Source organism: Bombus vosnesenskii, unplaced genomic scaffold (assembly GCF_011952255.1).
Source record: "Bombus vosnesenskii isolate JDL3184/JDL3185 unplaced genomic scaffold, Bvos_JDL3184-5_v1.1 scf7180000013264, whole genome shotgun sequence".
Taxonomy (NCBI): Eukaryota; Metazoa; Arthropoda; class Insecta; order Hymenoptera; family Apidae; genus Bombus; species Bombus vosnesenskii.
The window spans coordinates 838,928-862,156 of NW_022882924.1; the positions used below are offsets into that span (position 1 = coordinate 838,928).

Consider the following 23,229-nt stretch of genomic DNA (forward strand, 5'->3'; position numbering starts at 1 on the left):
CACGTTAACCGATCCTCCCGATATCCAATAACCATCTCGAGCGATAACCTCTTTGTACGGGAGGTTGGTCGAATGCTCGAGGAAAATGTATCGACATAGCTGAGATTTTATTAAGCGAACTCTGCCGGTAGGGGCTCGTAAATCGGTCCATTTATTTCACGCGGGCAAGAGCCAGGCTATTGTGTTACGTCGCTGGAAAAACCACTTTTCGGGGCGCTCTATACGGGACTCGATGGTCGCGAGAAATAAACGTCGCTCCTCTCCTGTTCCGATCATCCCGATAGGTTCGAGCGAAAATGCCGCTGGCCGTTTCCTGTTTTCTCGAAGAAACCCTCCGTGAACGTCGAGAGCGATACCGCGCGGCGATAAAACGGGAAATTGCTGAATTCCTGTGGAATAATTAAATGGCGCCCTTGGGCGTTTAAAACGCTTGTTTGTACCGTTATCTGGAATCTTCTGGGGAGGAAGTTTTTTTCCCCCCTGCCCTCCGCCCTTCTTCAGCCTTCATTTTTTTCCTCTTCTTCCCTTTCTTTTTACGGCTCGTTTTTATTCGTCCTCGCAACATCTCCTAAAGCGCAAATTGAAATCTACACGGTACGTCGGCAGACGTGGGCCTTGATACAACGAGGCGAACGATATCGTTTGAAACTGAGAAACAACGCGCGACTGGATGCACGGTAAAACGGAAAATTACTAAATTCCTGGAAGATAATTAAACTTCGCTGTGACGGGACACCGCGACCTCCGCTGGTTTCCGCGTCGACCAAAGCGGTTCTACGCGTTTAAAGAAGTACGTACACTGTGCGCGATCGTTCATACACAGATTCGTCCGTACGCTCTTTCGTTCGCGCAGAGTCGAACGAGTGTTTTCTCCGAGAGATGGAAAGAGATTCGTTCTTACCGTGGAAAGGTTAGCGAAACGATCTCCGACGAAACCGTCGCTTTGTCGCAGACTCGCGGATATCGTCGAAGAGAGATATTTTCCTAACGTTCCTCGCTGTTAGTTAGTTTGCTCCGTGTCTATCGAGATTCGTTGCACAGAGTCGGTAAAACGGAAAATTGTCGGGTTCTCTGAGAATAATTAAACGACACCCTCGCCGATACATGGCACCCTTCGCTCCAGCGAGAGTATTCAGCCGGCTTTTCGAATTTACCGTGCCGCTCTCGTGGATCTTACGGCCGTTACGAATCGGTTACACCTTTCAGCGCGAAACGATTAACGTCGCAACCCCGGTGAAACACGGTGGTTGGTGTTTCTCGCGGCTGGATACAGGGGTTGGAAGCGGAGAGCCGGATAAATAGCGAACGACACCGTGGATCGGAGGGGATGCTCGAGGAAACCGACTAAAAGGGAGATCGCGAGAGGGGACCAGACAGAGACAATGTGGCGGATAATCGCGCGAAACGATTTGCTCTTTTCACGGCCGATTAAGCCCGCTCAATCTGTTGGTCGAGCGAGAAAACGACTAGGGCGGATAGACTGTGAAACGATAGAACGAATCGAGGCTCGATTCGCGTCATCGGCGTCATCGGCGTCATCGGCGTCGTCGATACCTTGAACTCGAGCCTTGACTTTTTCACAATAGTCCAACTGTTTTTGCGTCGTTTCGTTTATAATCAAAATGGAAACGCGCCGAGCACGACGAAGCAGAGTTAGGTTCGAGAAGTTTCTACCTAACTGCTAACTAATGCTGCGAAACGCGCCTTTTACGTAAGCGGTTAAACATCGCGGCGTTGGTGAGACGCCGTACGCGGACTTTTCATTGTTAAGCGCGCAACGTATCCTGGTTTTCCTTGATAGACGTAGCACGTAATACGTTCCTGAGAGGACGTTTCTATCGAAAAGTGGGAGCGTTAGTTTCAATTTGGAATTTTCGAGTACCCCGAGGAAATTGTTAGTTGGAACACGTCCCGATGACAGATTAGCGATCGCTCGAACGCTGTTTCGGTACCAGGAGCGGCCATTTTCGTGCTTCGACCGATAAGCAGAAGTGTCTCGGGGACGAACCAGGCCTCTGCTTCGAATCACGAGCAGATAGCCGCGCGGGCGGCTTGTTTGATGACTTATCTCGGCCTCTGGTCTACGGCTGTTGCTCCGTGAGCTTGAACACGGTGCCATGCCGCTAGCCTGTTCGCCGCGGGCGACCTCCATTCATGCGTCCAATTTAGACGTCAATGATGCAAATAAAGCATCGGGTTCCTTAATCGATCATCGCACCGATCCCAAAGTATTCGTTCCCTTCCGTTCCCTTTCGTTCCCTTTCGTTCCCTTCGCACACGGTGCATCTTTTCTATCTTGCCACCGTTTGCGTTTTTTCTTCTCCTCTCTGAGATAAGTATCGGTTAACGTCAGAAATTTCACACAAAGATAAAGGAGGATAAAAGAGAGAGAAAAAGGAGTTACGGAGAATCAGCATCGACTACGACGGTTAGCAGGTTTACCGTGTATACGCGTGGAAATCGAGTTTCGCGGCAGACGAATTAAAAGCCAACGAAATTTTGAAAGAAACTCTCGTAATCGTCCGTTAGATCTTTTCCATTTTCCAACGATATCCGTGCCTGCGTTTACGCGTTATACGAGGTTATACAAAACTCGTGGAAGGTGGCGCGGTTCTCGTGTGGCAACGATCGAAGCGTGCATCGACGAGCGTTATCCGCGAGAACGGGGACAAACGCGAGAGAAAACAGGAGCGAGAAGGAGGGTGATGCGGTGGAACACGCGAGTATCGTTAGTGGAGGCGCGGTAATTAGGAACGAGCAAAGTCGGGGAAAAGCAGCGGGGGCCGCGTTGCATCGTAATTCACGCGCGGGACAAGAAAATCTTTTATCACCGCGTCGCCGGTGTCATCGGTCCGCGAAGCGACCCGCGTGTTAGCCGCGCTCCAATCCTCTTGCAGTCATTACTTAATTACTCGTGCCGCTTTATGAATACTCGCGCGCCGGACGTTATCGTTGGTAGGGAACGTCACGGAAAAGAAAAACGTCCTGGCGGAACAGGACCGAAGAAAAAGCCAGACGAATCGGCAAACGTCCGTTACCACGCTCGACACGCGTTTTTACTTGTTGCAATTAGCATTTTCGTTCGTAATTGGACGATTAAGGGCCAGAGTTTCGCTAATAAACCCCCATTTGAAACCGCTCGAATCTGAAAGCTCGAATTTGAATTTAAATGTGAATTTAGATTTGAATTTTACGCCGGTAAAGTGCTTCATAACCGAGAAACACGTTTCGTATTGTCGGTAGTCGGGATCTAGAGTCGGCCGTTCCCCGACAACGGAGCAACGGTCGTAATGACCTCGCGATAGATCATCGGGCAACCCTCATCTTGCAAGAGTTCAAAGGGTAAACGAGGAGAACGCGTGCATGCACACTCATAGATTTCTCAGTTCCGCCGAATGGCCACCGGCAACAAACGTTTCGGCTCGCATTCCACGGAAGCTCGAAGGAATGAAGTTGTTCGCGCGAGTATCCCGACACGACGAGAGATTTGTAGGTCGGCGCTGGTCCCGCAGAGAAAATATTTTCGTCTTCCACAGAAGCTCGAGCGAAACTCTAGGCCGAGATACGGGGGAGAAAAAAGAAACAATTAAAAAAAGAGAGGAAATAAGAAAGGTGGCCAATAAAAGTAGCCCGAGCGGCAGTAAACGACGACTCTCGAACCTTTCGACTACATTCCATGTAAATTAGACACGCGCGCCTGCTGCATGACGAGCTAGAACGCGTTCACTCTCTTGGAAATAAACACCTGCTAATGTCCATTAGTCGATTCTTCTTGGCTACAGATTTTTTCGGTCTCCGTGTGAATGAACACGGCGGTTTAATGATATGGAAGTACCTACCTAAGCGTTATACTCTATTACTCGTGGAATAGAGTTGCGCCAAAATCGTTTCGACACACCGATCGATCCATGTTTTTCCGATTATTCGCCGTTTCTTCTCTGGAAGGATGGATTTTAATTACAACGCTACCGGTGTTGATCGACCATGGACGAAAAATGGCCGACGGGCGTTGGAATTGATCGGTCGGCAACTACCGTACAGGGAACGTAGTTCGAAGCGTGATTTATCAAAACGTTTAAATCACTATAGAGCGAGAGAGAGAGAGAGAGAGAGGGAGAGAAAAGAGAAACGTCAAAACGCGATCTTGGACGAACAGCTTGTACCGTACGAGGCTTAATGGAAAAATACTTTGCCCTACAGAGAGTATTGCGTGCCAATAATTGACGCACGCCGCGAAAGGTCGCGTATATCGTTACTTTCTCGCTACTGCTCGCGCAAACTGTACAATAAGATCCGGAGCTTTTTGTCGTTGGAAAAAACGCGCCACGAGCGAATCGATTCCTCGAGGTAGGGCGATGTGCTCGAGAAATCTTGTTGCTACCAGCGTATACGACGCTGGCTTTTCGAAAGCTGTTTAGTCGTGGATATACACCATGGAGTGTATCGGCGAAACATCGTCGGTTCGTGAGATTGCAACGCGTTAAAATGTCTGACGTTTTTGTTTCCTGTGGCACGCTCGATTTGCGTACTTTTATGGCCCATTACTTAAAGGCAAACATCGTTCCGGACAATAGTTTCGAACGTAGTAGTCTCCGCTTTTATTCTTCCGACACCCGCGCCACTAACACCGTCCCAGAATCGTTTCTCTCTGGCTCGATAAACCACGCTAGTCGATCGTTTCTTTGCTCGCCGAACGATCCTTTTAATCGGTCGTCGGTTTCATCGGAAACGGGAGAAAAAGTTTCCTAAAGCGCAGCGGTGCTAGTTTTCGCCAGCGATCCCAGTCTCGCTTTCCCATTGTTTAAAAAAGGGGCAATTGATGCACCGTACAGCGTATCAACCGACCTACGTCCTGTCATTTTAGCTACAGTATACCCGGTTATTTCTCCGTTTTACCACTCGCGCTTGAAATAATAGATGACGCTCAATCGCGGAATTCTTAATAAGCTTCGCCAAGCGTTCACCGGACGGAGAGTCCCCTTGTCGCCGTTATTGGATGTAAAGACAGCCGTATTCGCAAATTCTACGTATCTCGTATATAACGCGACCTATCGAAACTCGTGTACTACGACAGCGGAAAACATGCGAGGGAACCTTCCCCTTCTAATGTTAACCTTTACCGATACTTTGCTCGCTAAATACGTAGTAACCATATGAAAACGATTCGCAGACTCGGCGATTCGTAATTCTCTATCCGATCTATCGGAAACTGATGACAGGTTTCGCACGCGATGTTTATTCTATCGTTGGAGTCGGAGAAATAAGATTGCGCGAAAGGAATGGCAAAGAAACGCCAAGTCTATGTCAAGTCGAAGAACGGTATCGATCCGAAGATAATGTAAGAGGCGAGCAGAGTTCACAGTCAGAACGATCAAAGCTTGGAAACGCGCGGAGATTGTTTTTCCGTTGCAGATAGCGAACGACTCTAGCGTCGTTGTAAACCACATCTCGCAGCTCGCCTAATGGGAAACTTGCGAAGAAGCAGCCAAGAACACCTACCGCGACATCTGCTTGGCACACGAGTCTTCAACAAACTCGTGATCCTAGGCACCTATATCGATTTGCCTGTAAACATCTGCGCGATTAGTCGCGGCCGACTCTCACGAGCGAACGACTCGATCGAAAAGCGAAGGAAAGCTTGGGTGAAAACGCAATCGGCTTAGCTACGCGTACAGGTGGCGACGTTTGACACGGTGCACCGGCACGTTCCATCTCGCGATTACCCTGATCGATCGACGGAGATGCTTCCAATTACGCGGCCCGTTGCGCAACGATCGTCGACAGGATCGTTTCGACTAGATTTTCCAGCAGCCGCAGGCGCGCGCGACCTTTGGAACGAATCGCACAGGGGCTCGTTCGTTTCTCCTCGCTCGACGAGGGTCCACGTATAATATCGACGAAGTGGACGAAGTGGACGAAGTTGAGATGCACTTGGCTCTGCCAGCTATCGCGCCAACTTGTCCGCGTGCAATTGATCGATCGATCCCACCAATTACGTCTAATGACGACTGGACCTAGAAGAGACCGCGTTGCGAAACGCCTACGAAAGACCGATCTTTTCGCCGTGGAAATGCTCGTCTTTCGGGATAAATGTCATCGCTAATACGAACGATATTTTCTAACGGGGTCTTTGGATCGACGTATTCGATGCTGTTCGAATCGGCGTTCGGCTATATTTCGGCGCGAACACGATCGATTTTCACGTCTGGCTCTCAGAAAAACGACAAGTGTCTGAATAATTAATTATTCATTAGCCGTTCTTTGCGATCTCTTCTATCCGGCACTTCTCATTGGCAATTTCCAACAATAGAACATGACAGATTTATCCTCTGTTTCCAGCACTGGCGTATTGGCGGTGGTTTCTCACGCGACGCCATAAATCACGCGTCGCATTGACGATTTAATATCGGTTGTCGTACCGCGTGTATTTAATAACTCTTCGCGACACCATGGCAATAAGCGCCACCCACGGGAAGATCGATATCGATGATAACTACTATACAAAGCCACCGCGCGAGTTTTACAAAGCCGCGGCGCTTAATTACAACCCGTGACAACATCGTGCTCCGGTGAACAGCCGCCATTGTGTTTCTATTTTTCGCTTCGTATCAAGCGATCTAATTAGCCGCTATTTAGTGAGAAAACATGGATCTTTTTATACCCTAAAGGATTAGACGTGTTTGTGGAAGCAGAATCTCGCACCCTTCTCAAATACCGATCGAAAGAATAAACGCGTTAAGATCGAATTCGTTTAACGTCCGTTGACACAGCTGCCTTTGACCATGTCTTTGCCCGTACCTTTGCCCGTACCTTTGCCCATAGCTTTGCCACGGTTAACCGGCCGCTATTCCGGTTAAACGCTTCGCTAGAAGACTCGGTTAACCAACGTAAACGTATTTCTAGTAATTTGCAGCCGCGATGCACCGAGCCTTGCGATATTCCAATGGTTGTTTTCTCGATTGGCGAAGAGGTTGGAAAGTATCGTCGCTAATAGCCACCGGGTGAATTTACACGAGGCGATACTAGATGGCTGTTAATTAGGCTTAGTCGGTTGTCGTTCATCGTCGATCGCTGCCTTATACGGAACAACGACTAAACTAAATGGCGGATCGGCCGAGAACGAAGGAGGCAGCTTACAGGAGGAACTGGAACCTGTCTTTTCGCCTCTCTTCCACTGTTCCTCCCTTCTCCGCGGACCTCGCGATTTCTCTTTATTGCCGGTTTCAGGGTATCGTTGCTCGAGTCGGAATTGTCGCAAGACTAGGCAAGTACGAACGAAGGATGTTTCGTCCAAAGGACGTAACGTCTACTTGTTGTCAGTGATATCGTGTTAGAATCGTCCGTAGCAGCGATGTTAAAGCTAAAACGTTAACGCTAAAACGAACCAAATGTCAACGTTGTGCTAAATTTTCTTGCTTCGCCAATAGTAATTTCATTCTCGTAAGAGGATATCGTTATTTTTACGCGTTTCGAATATACTCGCGATATCTTTCTGCCGTCTGCTCCTTCAAATCTACGCGAACTGTACTCGCCTCGAGTGCCCCAATCGCGCCAAAAGGCGGCGATCTTGAAAAGTTTCCGCGCGATTTTTTGCATGGTCCGCTCGCGAGAAGAACCCTTCGATCCGCAACTGTTTTTACAATGCGAATTAATTCGGCAGGGGTGGAAGGGTGGGTAAGGGGTATAGGTTCGGTCTTTTCGGACAAAGAGGCAAAGGAGCGACTCACGACAATCGATTCGGACGGGAAATTAAGAAGCTGATCAAAGACCGTGTTCTATTGTCTTGTTTTCCTTTCCATCAACGAAGCGTGGCGAACCGGTGCCGGATCGGATCTCATAGAATCGGATCATCGACGATCCGTTCCGTAGACGCTTCGCGTTTTCATTCTATTCTCGTTTATTGTCCTCTTTTTCATCGTTTACTTACCGCCCGTCGAGAGAGAAAGAACCGGTGGCCCGGTGAAAGAAGGAACCGACGGTTAAGCGATCATCGAAACGAAAGAATCGCGAATCGACGAAACAATCTCATTGTTTCTTAATAAAAATTGACGATGGAATGACTCCGGCGAAACTCAGCTACGAGTGTCGTCTCCGCCCCACCCCCGCTCTCTCTCTCTCTCTCTCTGTCCCTGTAATTAATTGTTCGATGTGTAACTAATCGCAGGTGTCGTTCCCTCGATCAATCACTCATTAGAATGGTAATTAACAATAATACCGTCGATTAATCATCGGAGTACTTATCGATAATTTTATTCACGCACAATCGCCAAGATAAAAGACGCGTTATTGAGTGGTACAAATCCGTAATTGATTGATCCTCTCCGATGAAATCTTTTTCCTTTTTCCTTCTTTTCACCTTCCTTTTTTTTCTTCTTTTTCTTTTTTTTTTTCCTTCTCGTGACTAACGCTCGTCCCGAGCAAAAAGCAGTTTTTATTTGGCGATTTAATCCCCGCAGGTGCGTTAATAGCGCGAGTCATTAAATAGAATCATTTGTCCGTTACAGCTTTTCTTAGATCGACAGACCGCCGAGGTGCCCGATGTTATTAATATAACTGCGTCAAACTATCGACTATCGAGTATCGCGCGTAGTTCAACGTAGCTCCGACGAGTGGATTATGCCGGGAAATCTCTTCGAGACACTTTGATCCTTTCACTGCCACTCCCGCATGCTTTCGTTGGCGTATCGCGCTATCCTTCGATTTGCATTCGATCGATTTGGAGAGAAAAGAGAGGAGAAACGGCCGCGAGGCGGATTTAGCAGTTCGTTTGCGAATCGTTCGCGTCCCGTCGGTGGATACGTTGTTCCTTAATTTCGAAGGACATCCATCGATGGCAGTGCCATCCATTAAAATCAGAACGAACGACGCGACGAGGTCGAGATTCGTCGCGTTCGAATCATACCGATTTCATTGGATCTCCGATGCGATATTGAATGGTCGCGAGATCGATCGAGCGATATAACCGGCCAGCCCGACTAACAAACTCGTAACTCAGCGAAATCGATCTGGTTTTTCTGGCTGCGGCTGACTAACGCGACTTTCAACCGCTGTCGTAACTATTATCGACGATGTTCTCTCGCGTCGTGAGCGCGTATATATTACTAGATGGCTAGTCGCGAGCCGTGTCGGTCGATCGTTTCACGGTGATTGGCTGTACCGATTCGCTGCGGCGCGGCGTCTTCTCGGAAGGCCCATTAAAAATCGACGAGCGTCGGCCGCACTTTCTACCTTGTAACGACGATTCGACTTTTCCTTTATCTTCGAGCTCGTCCGCGAGAAGGAACGGGGCAAAGACAGGTTGGATTTCCAATGGAACGCGATTACAATCGCGGTAATTCGACGGTGTTGCTTGATACGACGTCGCCTTAATCGAACGTTGGATCATAATTTAACTTTGAAAGTTTCGAGAATCGAAGGAACGGGAACGTTCGGTTTGTACGGTACGGAGGAAATTAACAGTAGCTGATTCGAACGGATTTACGGCCAACGACACGTTAACGAGGGCAAATGGAGGAGCGCGAGAGAGAGCCCCTTGTTAATTACACCGACCGCCAGGCTAATTCGCCGGATTCGATCGCGCTTTTAATTCGTCATTCCATTAGGCAAAACCAGGGTCTCGAGCGACGATCGGTTGCCGCGTGGCAATATTCCAAACGATAATTACATAGTTGTCAGGCGTATATTTTTTGCTCGTCTTTTCCTACTTTTCTTTCTTCCCCGTTTCTCTCTCGCGTGAATCTTGCGCGATCTCTCTGGTTCCATCTAAACGACGACGTCTACGCGATCGAGAAAAATTTTTAGTTGAAAACACTTTCCTCGTCGATCTTCGAACGCGTTGAAAATTGTATTGGAAACGTTTGCTCGATGCAAGCGAATCCGGTGTAGAAACAGCCGAGACAGCTACACCGGATAGGGAAAACGATCGATTTCAAAGCGTTGATAGAGGAATCGCGGTAATTACTACGGCGAGAAAAGTGTTGGGAAACGCGTCTAGGAAGGGGTCGGGGATCGATTGTAGGGAACGATCGGAGTATTAATTTTCTGGGTTGATTGTTGCGTGTAATTAACATATCAATCGAGAGGGGAATTATTTCATACTCGTGCACGCTGTCTAGGCTGGTCTGTGGTTGTTTGTAGTTTATCGAAAACACCGCTCTATCATTTGTCTAGTCGATAGCCACCGCCCTTCGGTACGCATCACGCCACTTTCCGCCCCTGCTGCCGTTTCCAGCGATCGCCAGTTGCCGTATCGTGCCCCTTCTAGCTAGTTGGTACGTGTCAAGAACCACCACCGGCCGAATAAATAATAACAAAACTGTTCTCTCTCCGGACGACTCGAGAAACCAGGCTGATCCGATCTATCGGTTAATTCCGATCACCCGGAAGATGCTGCTGGTTTTTTCTTTTTTTTTTTTCGAGAAGGAAACGTTGTTGTCCTCTGGTTTTCTCGTTGCCCTCGAAAGGAACGACCAAGCTCTAGGGATGTAGCTTTCCCAAGAAATCTCGACGGTCACGACGAGCGCTGATTTATACGGGCGAAAGCGTCGGGCTATCCTCACGAGGCGACCGCGAAGCCTACGTTCGTAGAACCGTTGGAATGCAACCCTGACGACAGAAATTGTTTTCCAAGAAGGAGCGTTGCCCTACGAGCGTTGTTACTCAATACCGTGTAAACTGTCGAACCTCCGGCTGGATATTGGACTCGGGGGAATCGTGGCCAGCTTCCGGGGTTGAACGCGTCCGGTGAAAACGAGGTTGCGCCTTGTAATCGCGCTCGTACGTTGACGCGATTTTCCCCACCGCTGAGAGATACGGAAATCGTTCAGTCTGTCTGTCAACGACGCTGCTGCAGCCGCTGACACGGATCGTTTAACTCGTGTTAATTAACACCCAGACGCTACATGGTAAGAGCCGATTCACCGAGATATCGGAGACGCGTACAGAGTGGAAATTGTAGGATAAGCATAGAAATTACCAGCTCCTATATGCTAAGGATCGTTTATTCTAGAATTAAGAGCTCGCGCCGTCGAGAAGTAGAAGTTAATGTTTTATTCCGTAACAATGTCTTAGAGAATCGGGAACAACGAGAAAATTTGTAGATATCGAAAAGGAGGCGTTCGAGACATTCGTAGTTCAAATTTTACTTTGTACCGTTCGTGCCGAATAACTGAAATAACGCGAAAAACGAAAAGAGGGAGGGGGAAAGGAACGCGATCTACTTTTGGTCCGGTCGCGAAAGGCGAAACTTGTCCGTCTCGGGGTTGTTTCCCGTCGTTTAATGGGAACGTTTACGAACACGAGTACCTACGGTAGCTACGTTAACGCGCTACCTACGACGCGACGCATTGTCGCGTGAGGATCCTCTTGGGAACGCGGTGCTGGCGTGTTGACTCGCTCGCCAGGAGCAAGCTCGTAAACGCGCTCGCGCTCGGAAGGCGCACGCGTGTTTACGCACACACGGATACGCGTGCAGACCGCGCGAAGGGAAGAGAGAAAAAATGCTTAGTGGCTTCTAATTGCAGAAGTGACGACGCCGTAACTAATGACCGGGAGACGACGTCCTGTCAGTAGCCGCGACGAGACGAGCGTCCCTCGACGAGGTGCGGACGAGCGCGCATTTTAAATACGCCAATGAAAAACACGGTCTGTGACTGGCTCTTGCTTTTCTGCTTCCGGCGATCCTGTGTTTACCGTTGCGTAGAAAGCGTTCGTTTCTTGCGCCGGTGATCGCCGGACCGATAGTTGAACTCGCGTAAACGAGGTAGCCTCTGCATTCTCGCTTGTTTTCCGTGCGAATTTCCAGCCCGATGAAGATTAACGTTGAGTCGTATAGCAAAAACCGGCGGATTACGTCGTAGTATACTGGGGATATAACGTACGATAGGAGACTCTGCGAGTGTTACAGGACCGGGTTCGAGCGCGTTCGATCAAGAAATTGCAGTTGAGACGAAAGTGCGTCAATTTTCACGTGACGTAGAATCGAGAGCCCAACGGTAGGAGGAATGCCTGTGATAATTACGCTAATCAGCGGCACGTGAATCGAGCGACTGTCTTGGGACGATTTGAAAGCCGGTAAAAGCGGGCGAAAGGGGACTGGCGCCGGAAATAGAAACGGCGAGGAGAGAGAGGGTGAACGTGCGACGCTCGTCACGAGGATGAAGCAAGACGGAGCAAGATGGAGCAAGATGGAGATCTGAGAAAGAAGTCCGTTTTAATAGGATCATCGCACCGCGGCCAAACGGCTCTTGAAACGTCTGTTATTTCAAGAGACGAGAAAGAGATGTCTCGGCGTGGAACGTTACGTTGCTACTTGCATCGGGCGCGACGCGTTCGAAGAATTATGTCGAGCGAGGCCAACCCCCTCTAAACATCGTGTCTCTCGTCGACGAACGCTCTTTACCGTAAGCGTTATTCATTCATAGGCTTGGTAATACGATTTAATTAGAGACGAGAATCGGGTTTCGTTTCGCCGTTTCTCGCGACGGTGAATGGACGAGATAGCGCGTCCTCGGTTGCTGGATCTCGACCGTCTAAAATTAATTGGTTGCTCGAGGTTATTAAGCAGAGCAAGCAGCGACGACGCGCGTTCGTTTCGGCATTCCGCCTTCGGAGCAGCGTCGCGTGCACTTTCGCGCAAACTTTCGCTCAAATTCGAAGATTGGCGGTTTTATCGGAGTACGAATCGATTGGAAAGTCGCGAAAACGCTACCGGGAAAACGAGTTTAAACGATCGGCAAAAGGTTGGCGTACGAGAAGGGCGAGCACGAGGCACGCGCGACGAAAACATATCTATTCTGCACGACACGGCGGGTAAAGCTAGGATGGCGGGGGCAAATAAGTCGGTTCAGGCAGGTCGTAAGCCCGGCTACGAAGAAGACGAAGGAGAGCCAACTGTTGGCGTCTTCATCAACGGCTCCGTGAAGAGGGACCACCCATCAGGAGCAATATCGTTTCATCAGTCGCTAATATCACTGCTTCGAGTGGTTCAACACCTTGTAACACCAGGTGGGACGTTAACGGCGCCGCAGGAAGTCCTAATGAAGACAAATCTTACCCAAAATGGCGGCCATACTTATTTCCTGCTCCGCCTTTCGCTCTCTTTGCCCGCTCTCTTTTTTTCCCCCTATCTCTCTTTGCTTGTTCGCGTCGTATCGCCTGCGATCGATTCGACGTTGGCCATTTTCCCTCTGCCGCTATCGAAATTGGAACGGTCTCTGGCTGATTAAATCTCCTATTGGGAAATCAGCCGACGAAAAGAATCGGTGTTTGCTCGTCTAGCCACCGATCTTGCGATTCGTTCGAAGAAAAGGCTGCGAGTGATAAATTTTAAGGCGGAACAGGGGCAAAAGTAACGCGGTAAATCACAAAGATGTTGCGAATCCCCCGTCCGTTAATCCGACAGGGGAAGGAACGATGAATATTGATGAACCGGAGGATGTAGGTGAGGTGTCGGGGTCGATAAATCGAACGGAGTCAGCTGGCACGGAATAACTCGTTTGACGTGTCAATTTGCATCACACCGAGGAAAGTATTTTTACCGCGAACCCATTCAATTTACCCAGAAATTACCAGAATCTACGAACGAAAGAAGCGACGTTCTCGTACTACATCATCGGCAAACCGACGATTCGTTTCGTCAACTTCAAAGACACGGGGCGTAAGCGTGAAGCGAATCTCGAAACAAGAAACGGCACGAAGGAAAGAGAAAGGAAAAGGGAGCGAGGAAGAAAATGGCATTTATAAACCGGCGAAAAATCAAACGATAAATCTCCGACGGTGTTCTGCGGTTCTGCCCTTGGGCCTAAACGACTAAATAAGTGTTCCAATTTCAAAATTACCCGCTAAACGATTTGTGGGCCGGCAGAAAATATATCGTTGACATGTGGGCAAAGCCCCTCGGGTTAGCCGGGGGAGGGAAGGAAGTTGCCGGCAGCTCGAGAGATGGAAAAAGACGGGAAACACGGTCGACAGACGGAGAATCGCGGTAGAGCTGGAGAAGCGAGAGAAAGAGAATAAAGAGAGGAGAGGAGAGGAGAGAAGAGGAGCGAAGAGGAGAGGAGAGGAGAGGAGAGGAGAGAAGAGAAGAGAGAGAACGAGAACGAGAAAGGACGCGCATGGTTGCCGCTGGGAGACAAATGACCGTCGACCGACGGAAGACACATCCAAATTGCTCCACGGTGTCGCTGTCCCGCCTCTTTTTACGTGTCCCCTTTACGTATATCCTTCGTGGCGTCCTCTCGAGTCACGAGCGAACGACCTATTAGCAAAATATTCGGGGAAGCGGCGACGCGTGCCACCGGCGAGCTTTTCTAACGAGTATTTTGATACCGGCGATGCCTCGGATGTTAGCCCGTCACCGGACAGCCTCTGTCTTATTTATAGGACACTCGCGAAACGTTTCCCTCGCCGCCGATGGTACACAGGGTCGGGGTTGGGCATCGAACAGTCGACGGGGGTGGTGGCCGCTTTTCGCCTCTCTCGCCAACTCTGAATCGATCGCGTTGTTTCGATCGATCTCGCGATGATGCAACTTTGATCTTAATACTTGGTGATATCGAAAGGTATTGGTGTTTTAGGATTTCAAATTTGGAATACCTATGTTCAGGCTCGAAATTGTACTTTTCTTCCACGCGATATATATACCGTACAACCGTAAACACGCAACAGGAATAAAAGGTTGAATGGTCTTATCTAGAGAACGGTCGGCGATGCCGTGACAGGGATCCAGCGGATAAATCGGTTAATGATCGATTAAGATACCTTCGAATTTTCCACTTATCACGATACAATAAATTTATGAGATCGTGGAAGTAGCCTCGTTCGATGGAGCAACGCATCGGTTATTATCGGATCCGTAGGCTGTTTCCCTTGCTCTTTTTATACCCTGTTCCTCTTGTCTCGCGATTCATGCCGCTAACCGGTCGGCTAGTTTTTCGTCTCGCTCCAAAAATCACGTCGATGGGCTTGCAGGCAGGTCGTTCTTCCAGCATACCTGTCTGCCACTCGATAATTCCGCATTATACACGCTTCTACTTTCTTTGTGATCGCTCTTAACCGCCCAGCTCGTATATACGTTAGTATCTCGAATAACTACACGTCGAACGGTTCACGAAGCTCCCTTCGTTCGATATTCTCTTCTTTTTCTAGTTAACGAACGCGATAGAAACGCGTTACAGGCATTCGAGCAAGAACGAATTCTCAGCCGACGAGATTACGACGTTTCAAAATCAACATAGATTACTATGTATTTTATAAAGAGCGAAGAAACAGATTCTCTTTCGCTGTAAGTATTAGCCAGAGAGAGAGAAAGAGACACAGAGGGATAGAGGAAAACGCGGTTAGTATTAATGTTCTTGCGCGTATAGCCGAAAAACGTAATAATTTTTACGCGGCCGAATATCGCGAGGATCTTTCGTCGAACGCTGAACAGACGGAAACGCAACAACGCTCGTTCGTTCGAGTACAAGGAGCGAGAAAGCGTTTCACGCGTATCGTCCCACACGGAACGATGATACACGCTCGTTAGTGGACGTTGGTCGCGAGTTGTTTCTTCGTTCTTCCGAAACTCTTCTCTCGTGGAAATCAAAAGCTACTTTCCCAAACATGCTCCGGACTTCGTTCAGAACGATCTCGATAATCCGCGCAATCTTTCGTATTTCCTTCGGATTACCCTTCGGATTACCCTTCGGATTACCCGTCAGATTACCCGGTTTCCGTTTCTCATTCCATCTCCTCTGCTGCGTACTTTCAACAACGAAACGTACCGATCGATAAGCGGCATTCGGAGAAATTATTAGTAGGATGATCGAGCGGATCGATCGAATTTTCTTAAGCGACGGAACCGTGTTCACGGTTTGACCGTATCAAAAGTCAGTTAACGAGAAACCGTTAGCGAATAATTTATTGGATCTGTGGCCGATCGTTTGAAAATCGTCTCTTAGCTTCGATGCCTATTCTACTCGAGCGGTTCCTGTTGGAGCGGAACCAAAATGGCCGCCGAACGCTTTCGTCCCTGTTAACCAGACGCGTTTTCACGAGGCCACGTTCGTTCGGATATATGTACCGATCGCAAGATATCCTTCGGTGATTGCATCAGGGTTCACTGCTGACATTTATTATCCAACTTTTTATGCGTGCTGTTCGTTAAGGCAGGCTGGTTTCTACACCGTAATTAACGCGCGATTTATAATTTCGTTTCTCAGTCCGCTAATTTCATTAACCCACGCACCGTTCTGCCGTAATAAAACTTTCTTACGATTCGAAACCTATTCTATGATAATTTTACTTTTACAATGGCAACGTAGTTTTTCCCGACTTTGCTCGATTTTCTTTCGTCTTCGTGAAATTCAAATTCTCGCGCGAACCACGGGAAAATAAAAAAACGAGGCATCGGTTGTCGGTCTTCGGCTCGTCACGCGTCACCGTCGTTTCATTTCGCGGTCGTTCAGCGGCCCATAAAAAGTCACGAAATTTACGGCAGCACGCGCGAATCGACCTCTGACACAGGCCACCGACAGTATCGATCGTACATCCCGTTGCCGGTGGAACGCGGCGCACGAGGCGGTTAAGCACACGAGACGCCTGAACATGTGACAAAAAACGTCAGTAGTTGAAAAAAAAAAAAAAAGGAAAAAAGAAACGGATCCAAAGGTGAAATTCCAACTGCTCCCTGTACAGGTAGGCTATCTTCATCGCTCGTACGGTATCGGCACGGTATCAACAGCGAACGGACACGCCAATTGGCGTGCGGAAACTCGGCTGCCACCGCGGCATCGAGTGCCAACGCGATGACTTCCGCTTGAAGGGCCGTCGTACGTCTGCGGATTAACGCGTTAAAATAAAATTTACGTTGATAGCTTATTAATGGCGGACGGGACGCGAGACGAATGACGCCGCTGCTTTTAATATATTCGCGGTTGTAATCGACGGAGAGATACCGACCAAGGAGGAAACTTGGAAGTTAATGACGCACGACCGCTTTGCAACTTCGAATCGACGCCCGTAACGTCTACGGTCCTCGCGTCTTTCGAATAGTTTTTCCATTCCTCGTTTTTCCATTTTTCCCTTCTCCTCTTGCCTCTTTTACGAAAGACCGTCGACGATCCATCGCCCCTTTCGCTCGTTTCGCTCGTTTCGCCTGTTTCGGAGAAACAAGGGAGAATGGACAGGGATAACAGGTCTCGTAATGAAGCGCGATTTCGGCACAGTCACCGTGTTAATCGAACGACCGTTGCTGGCCACCTGTGGTCCACCTAGCTAGAGAGTGCGGCAGGTGGTCCGATCGTCTTCTCCTTTTTCTGTGATCGACGGTATCGGAAGCGACGAGGGTCGCCCGACGCCTCGTCGATCCTTTTCTTATCAGCCAACGCCGCTTCTTTAGCTCCTTTTCTTCTGGTCCTGATAGGCGACGAAACGAAATTATAAATTACGACATTCCACGAAATGAATTAAAATTCTCGGAATTTGAACTCGCGCTATCGAATTAGAATCGATAGATTAAGAAACAGAGCGTAATCGGTAAAAATACAAATGTATAGAATACGCGCAATGCATATCATCGCTGACACGATCGAAGGAGTGGAGTACGAGTCCGTGAAAAATTCTGTCTTTAGCTCTCTGTAAAGAGGGATGATGCAGAAGCGAGAAGAGGGTGCTGACGAAATACAAAGTACCACGTAATGACAAAGAAAGGTGAGAAAATATACGGGACGGGGAGACGAGGCGAATCATGGAGAAGCAGCAGCAACAGCAGCAGCAACGGCAACAACAATAACGGCAAGACGCAGAGAAAGAGAAGCATTGCGAAAGGACGAAGCGGCGAATTCGTGAACATCAAACGAATTAAATCTCCGCGGCGAGTCAACCGCAGAAACTAATATCTCTGCGAGCTCTCTCGTTTCTTCCGTTCTCCGTCGCTTCTCCGTTGCTTCTCCGTCGCTTCTCCGTCGCTTCTCCGTCGCTTCTCTTTCCTCGACCATCGCCTGCCATCGTTGTATTTCTGGATTCTGCTTCGAGAGATTCGAGCCCCGCGCAACAGACAAAGTGCAGGACGACGGGACGACAAAATTATCGTGTACTTTTCTCGCTCGAAACGCGGCGTACCCGAAAAGAAAAACCGTGCTCGCGTACGTCACGTTCGGATGGCGGATACCGAGAAAGGGGAAAACGAAGCGAGGGTAGAATAGAAGAAAAAAAGATTGCTTCTAAATGGAAAACGACGACGGCAACGACAACGACAAGAAGCGACTCGTAAACCGAGGCAAAACGTTAATCTTTACGATGGATGCGGAGCATTTTTGCGGCAGCTTCTCCTTAAACAGCCGTCAGATGATAAAGTAGCGGCGAGACGATGTAATTTTCGAGGTAAACGAGCTGGTACGAGCGTAATTAGCACTGCCACTTGTAGCGAGCCAGCGCGTTAGACGCTTACAATTAGACAATTCCTTGGATTGTAAGGGAAGAGTTCTCTGAGCAATAAAAAAGAAGGAAAAAAAGAGGGCGCAAGAAACGGACTCGATCACCGGAGGCATTAAAACGGTGAATCTGCATGCTTTACGGCGATGTAATAACACTTTCGGTGAACGCTAAACGCTCTGCTATCCTACTGGTAATTAAGTAGTTTCCGGGTGTGGTTTAGAAAAGTAGTCGAACGTGTCCACCGTGCCGGAGGAAAAACAAGCGCGGATAAAACCGAGAAAAGCGGATAGAAAAGCGCTTCTTCTTGCGCGCTTGGGGGGGGGAACCGTTACGAAAGCAGTTTCCGTCGGTAATAGACATCGTAATAGATATTATCTTGGTCGATAGGTGCCGATAACTCGGCGCGGATACGTGGCGGCGAAAGTCCACAGAGATGCTCGACCGAATCGCGAACGCGTGGCGATCGAGAGCCGTGAGAGCCGACGCCATTAACTCGGTAATTTACAATTAAAGGATCGAAACCGCGTTCTTAAGCGGAATATACCGTCCGCTTCCTCGGCCGATTGTCAACGTTCGTTCGTTCGAATTACACGTTTCGCAAAACGTATCTTTCGTTTCGAGACGCGATTTATTCGCGACACCGATTTTCCGATTACTTTGGATTAAACGAATCAGAGACAGTTCTGTTAAAATCTTCTCCTCAAAAACAAAATACGCCTCCGATGGATCACCGATTTGTTAACGTAATTCGTCGCGTCGATAAATCGACAGACGAACGATTAGATACAGAATTTTCTCTGCTTACGAAAATTTGTTCGATCGGCCGAGAAATCAATGCACGAGAGTTAAGGGGTGAAGATATGACGCGTTTGAAACGACGGCGAAAGAATGACGGAAGGTTGCATCCTTGAGGCGAACGCTTACGAAGCAAGGCCGATCGCTGATCGGCGAGGTAGTTTTCAAGCTGGACTGTACGGTCGGGTTGCGCAGGTGTGACCGATGGCGGCGTTCTTTGATCCTGTAGAGACTCCGCGGCTACCTTGTCCACGACTCATCGGCCGCCTCTCTTTTTCGTCGCTCGGTTCGATTATTTCCTAATGGCTAACGCCATCGCGAAAACGGCCGTCGCTAATCTCGCCACCGTTTCCCGCCGCGTTCGGCTTCCTGTGTACCCTCCTTGAGGGATCGCCGAAATGGATGGAAAAAATTGCGAGCGTGTCGCTAAAAACGAGCGCGCGATGAACTGTTCAAACGACTTTATCGTTTAGGAAAGTACAGCTCGATTCAAAGTGGACGGCATGTGGACGTTGACCGTCGGCGGTATCGCGACGCTTACAAACGGCGTTTGCCCGACGATGAAGTCAGCCGCGGATGGATTCTCGATTTTCCGTTTCTACATCGACGCCAATTTCGAAACGGTAGATACGAGAGAAAGGCTACGGCAGAAATATCGATAGCGAATCGCTGTAATTCTGAAAGCAACTCTATAGCTCGAACGCTCGAACAATTATCGTATTAACCGCGCATTTCGGTTTGTATCGTCCGCGTCCGTCAAATTGGGATCGTTTCGTCGAGGGTACCACGGCCGAAAGCAACGAAAATTCCAACATCCGGTGGACGAGAAGCTCCGCTGGAATCCCGTCCTCTGAACACCGTGACGAATAGGTAATACGATTTTTATGGAGAGATCCCTACCACCGCACGAAAATGCATCTGATTTGTGGCCGTGGAAGCTGAGTGGAGCAACGCCGTGCGGCAGAAGGGACCCTGTTCTAGGTGCCGGGCATTCAAACACGCCCGACCATGTCCGATTCGTTTTGCATTTCTCCTCTAGCCGTCTCGTTCGGAGATTAAGAAATTTCGATATTAGAAAGAGGACTAGAAAGAATCGACCCTCGAATTTCAGGACGTATTTCTTTTGCGCTGGGTGGCTTCGTATACCGGAATGTTCCGTTTCCAACACTCCGAATTCGTGCATCTTAAAACGCGAAATTTCAGACCTTTCGAAGCGTTGGAAACGGTTACTGTACGCGTACGTGTCGTACGGTCGAAGAGACTCGTTCGATGTTTCTAACTCGATATTTTCTATTAGGCGAAAGAATTTTTTGATCGTAGTCGACGCGATGACTACCCACATCTGTTGCTAACGATATGGAATAGAAATCATTAACGTCCTCGATTCGATGGGATTCGCCGACAAGAAGTCACGCATGCCTCGAATCGATTGGTTCTACCTTATTTCTCCGCGCACACGTTTCCGCAATCACGTTTCTTTACCTTGAGCCGCCGGACGAGAAACGTGGGAACGATCACGTGACACGTAATAACAACTCGTTGGTACTTGAAACTCTTATCAACGGGAATCGATTCTATTAACGCGACGAACGCGTCGAACCCGTTGCGACAACGAACACGTCTCGTCTAACCATCTGTCGAACCGTATTTGTTGCAGAGCAAGCGAACCACCTAAACCTGTTCAACAACCGGCAGCAGCCGAAGAAGAAGCGCAAGAGTCGAACGGCGTTCACCAATCAGCAGATCTTCGAGTTGGAGAAACGATTCCTGTACCAGAAGTACTTGAGCCCGGCCGACAGAGACGAGATCGCCACGCAGTTGGGTTTGAGCAACGCTCAGGTAATCACGTGGTTCCAGAACAGACGGGCGAAGTTGAAGAGGGACATGGAGGAACTGAAGAAGGACGTGCAGACGGTGAACCCGCTGCTGGTCGCGCAACATCACAAGACGTTCTTGGAGAACGTGCAGGATCTTGGGATCTTGAAGAAACGACCTCTGCCGAGCAGTATGGACGAGAAGTCGTAGGGAACGAGACGCCTCGATGCTCGTCGTTGAGGAAAAACCGCGATTTCTCGCAACTAGAGGCTCGCCAAGGCAGCCGTCTGCCGAGAGTAATCGAGAAAGATAATCGATCGATCGTTGGAAACGTTCCCTGTGTTTGCCTAACGCGACCTGTGGGAGGCTACGCGAGGGTCGAGTCGGATCTCCTTTTCTACGTGCATCGACTCGACAGGGTTACGAGTAGGACTCTCGCAGTTTAGTATCTACTTGGTAGGAGAGAGCACGAGGAAAATACGGAGTCGATCGAGATCATCGTATGGATCGACCGTGATCGTCGCGACAGCGTGTCTTTCGGGTGTATCGTAATCGATGCGTAGGGACGGAAGGACAAGGCATAGTACAAAGAAAGCGTCTTCTTCGGCAACGTATCGCGGAGAACGGACGAAGACGAAGCCGTTTCGGCGAGACTGTATAGGAAGATATTGTTGGATATTGTTGGAAGAAATGGGATTTATTCGCGGAGATAAGGTCGTCCGCGACGTTTCTTCGTCGTGAAGATGTACAAAGACTGAATAGAGTCTGCAAAAGTCTGCAACGGTCTGACAAGACGGATAATAGGCGTCGTTGGTGACCCGGTCCAAAACGATCGTGTCGACGTGTCAAGATGGGGACACCGAATGAACGACCCTTTCGGAGGTAGCGACTCGTCGATCGCTGTAAAATGTTTTGTAAATTAAAGACTGCCAAATATTCACAGCCAAGCCCCGTCGAGAACCCGTCGATGAAACCGGACGATGTTTTTCGTGTTACAGTCGCGATCGGACCACCCTATTTCATCGGGTGTTTTACGTGGATTCTTATCGCAAAGGGTTAGAAGGGAGGCGCGCAAGCAAAGTGTAATCCACGTTACACGAAAGAGAGTAAAGTACGTATCCTGTACGAAACGTCGAACGAATGTCACATTTCCTTTAACGAATATCTAGGACGAATTGCTGCGACCGTTCTGCGGACACCTGTACCATATTGTATTTATTTGCGGAAAAGCGAAAGGAGATAATCGTGGTGAATAAAAAAAAAAAAAGCCAAAAGAAATCCGGAGGAAGCATCGGCGATTTACGTAAGTTATTAAGTAATTATTATAGCGTATAAATTATAAAAGAGAGCCGTTCAGTCGTGAAGTGCTCGTCGTTGTACATAAGCTATATATATTATATATACATCGTTCATCCCTCTCCCCGCCCTCCCCCTCCGATAATATTACGCATAAACGAGATAGATTTGTCGAGCATGATTAGAATAAACGAAAAGGGAGACAACAGGACAAACGAATATAAATAAATAGATAAATAAATAAATGGAAAGAGATTTATAAACGATAGATGGGATACTGCAATATACCTGGTCAACAGTTTAATTAGTGAGCTTTATGATCGCGTAAGATGTAAATCCGTATCGCGCTTGATGGTCTGCGAGGTGATAGACGCGTGAAAGGGAAGCAGAGAGTGCGTGTGTGTGAACGGAATCTTAGTAGCGTGTATAGTGAGTCGAAATAAACGAAGACATTTAAAATAAAGGCGAGGAATAATTGTGCCCTGTTCCTGGTCCCATCGCTCTCCCTTAAACCGATCCGATTAGCTCTCCGAATGCGATAGAAAAACAGCAGAAGGGTAAGTCCTCCGAGGCGAAACAGACCATCAGATGGACGATTTACGTCAACTCGTTGTCCGCAAAACGAGACAATATGCAAAACGACTACCAAGAAAGACGGTGGACGAAACGATCGAACAACTTTAGAAATCGTCCAGTGGGATCACGTTAGGTACAATTGCGAGTTACTGCTACGAGTTAATACGACGAGTACACCGTAGAAAGTTTCGCAGAGACATTCGACGCTTTGAAAGGGCCACACGAGGATGAGAATTATTGTCCGGAAATAGCGCGATACACGCGGCCCTTCCGAGAATCTTTTTGATGTTATTCACAGGGTTTACTCGAAGCAGTAATTTATTAAGATGA

At 48.6% G+C, this 23,229-nt stretch overlaps 1 protein-coding gene across 1 annotated transcript in view; it reads left to right on the plus strand.

Annotated features, from left to right (window-relative positions):
• The window catches only part of LOC117237715 (lateral signaling target protein 2 homolog), a 41,933-nt gene extending 20,675 nt beyond the window's left edge, over positions 1-21,258 (plus strand). The window contains exon 2 of the mRNA XM_033501999.1: positions 20,870-21,258. Coding sequence (XP_033357890.1) covers positions 20,870-21,237 — 368 coding nt within the window. The 3' untranslated portion in view covers positions 21,238-21,258. The remainder of the gene's footprint in view (positions 1-20,869) is intronic.
• Positions 21,259-23,229: the final 1,971 nt, after the last annotated feature.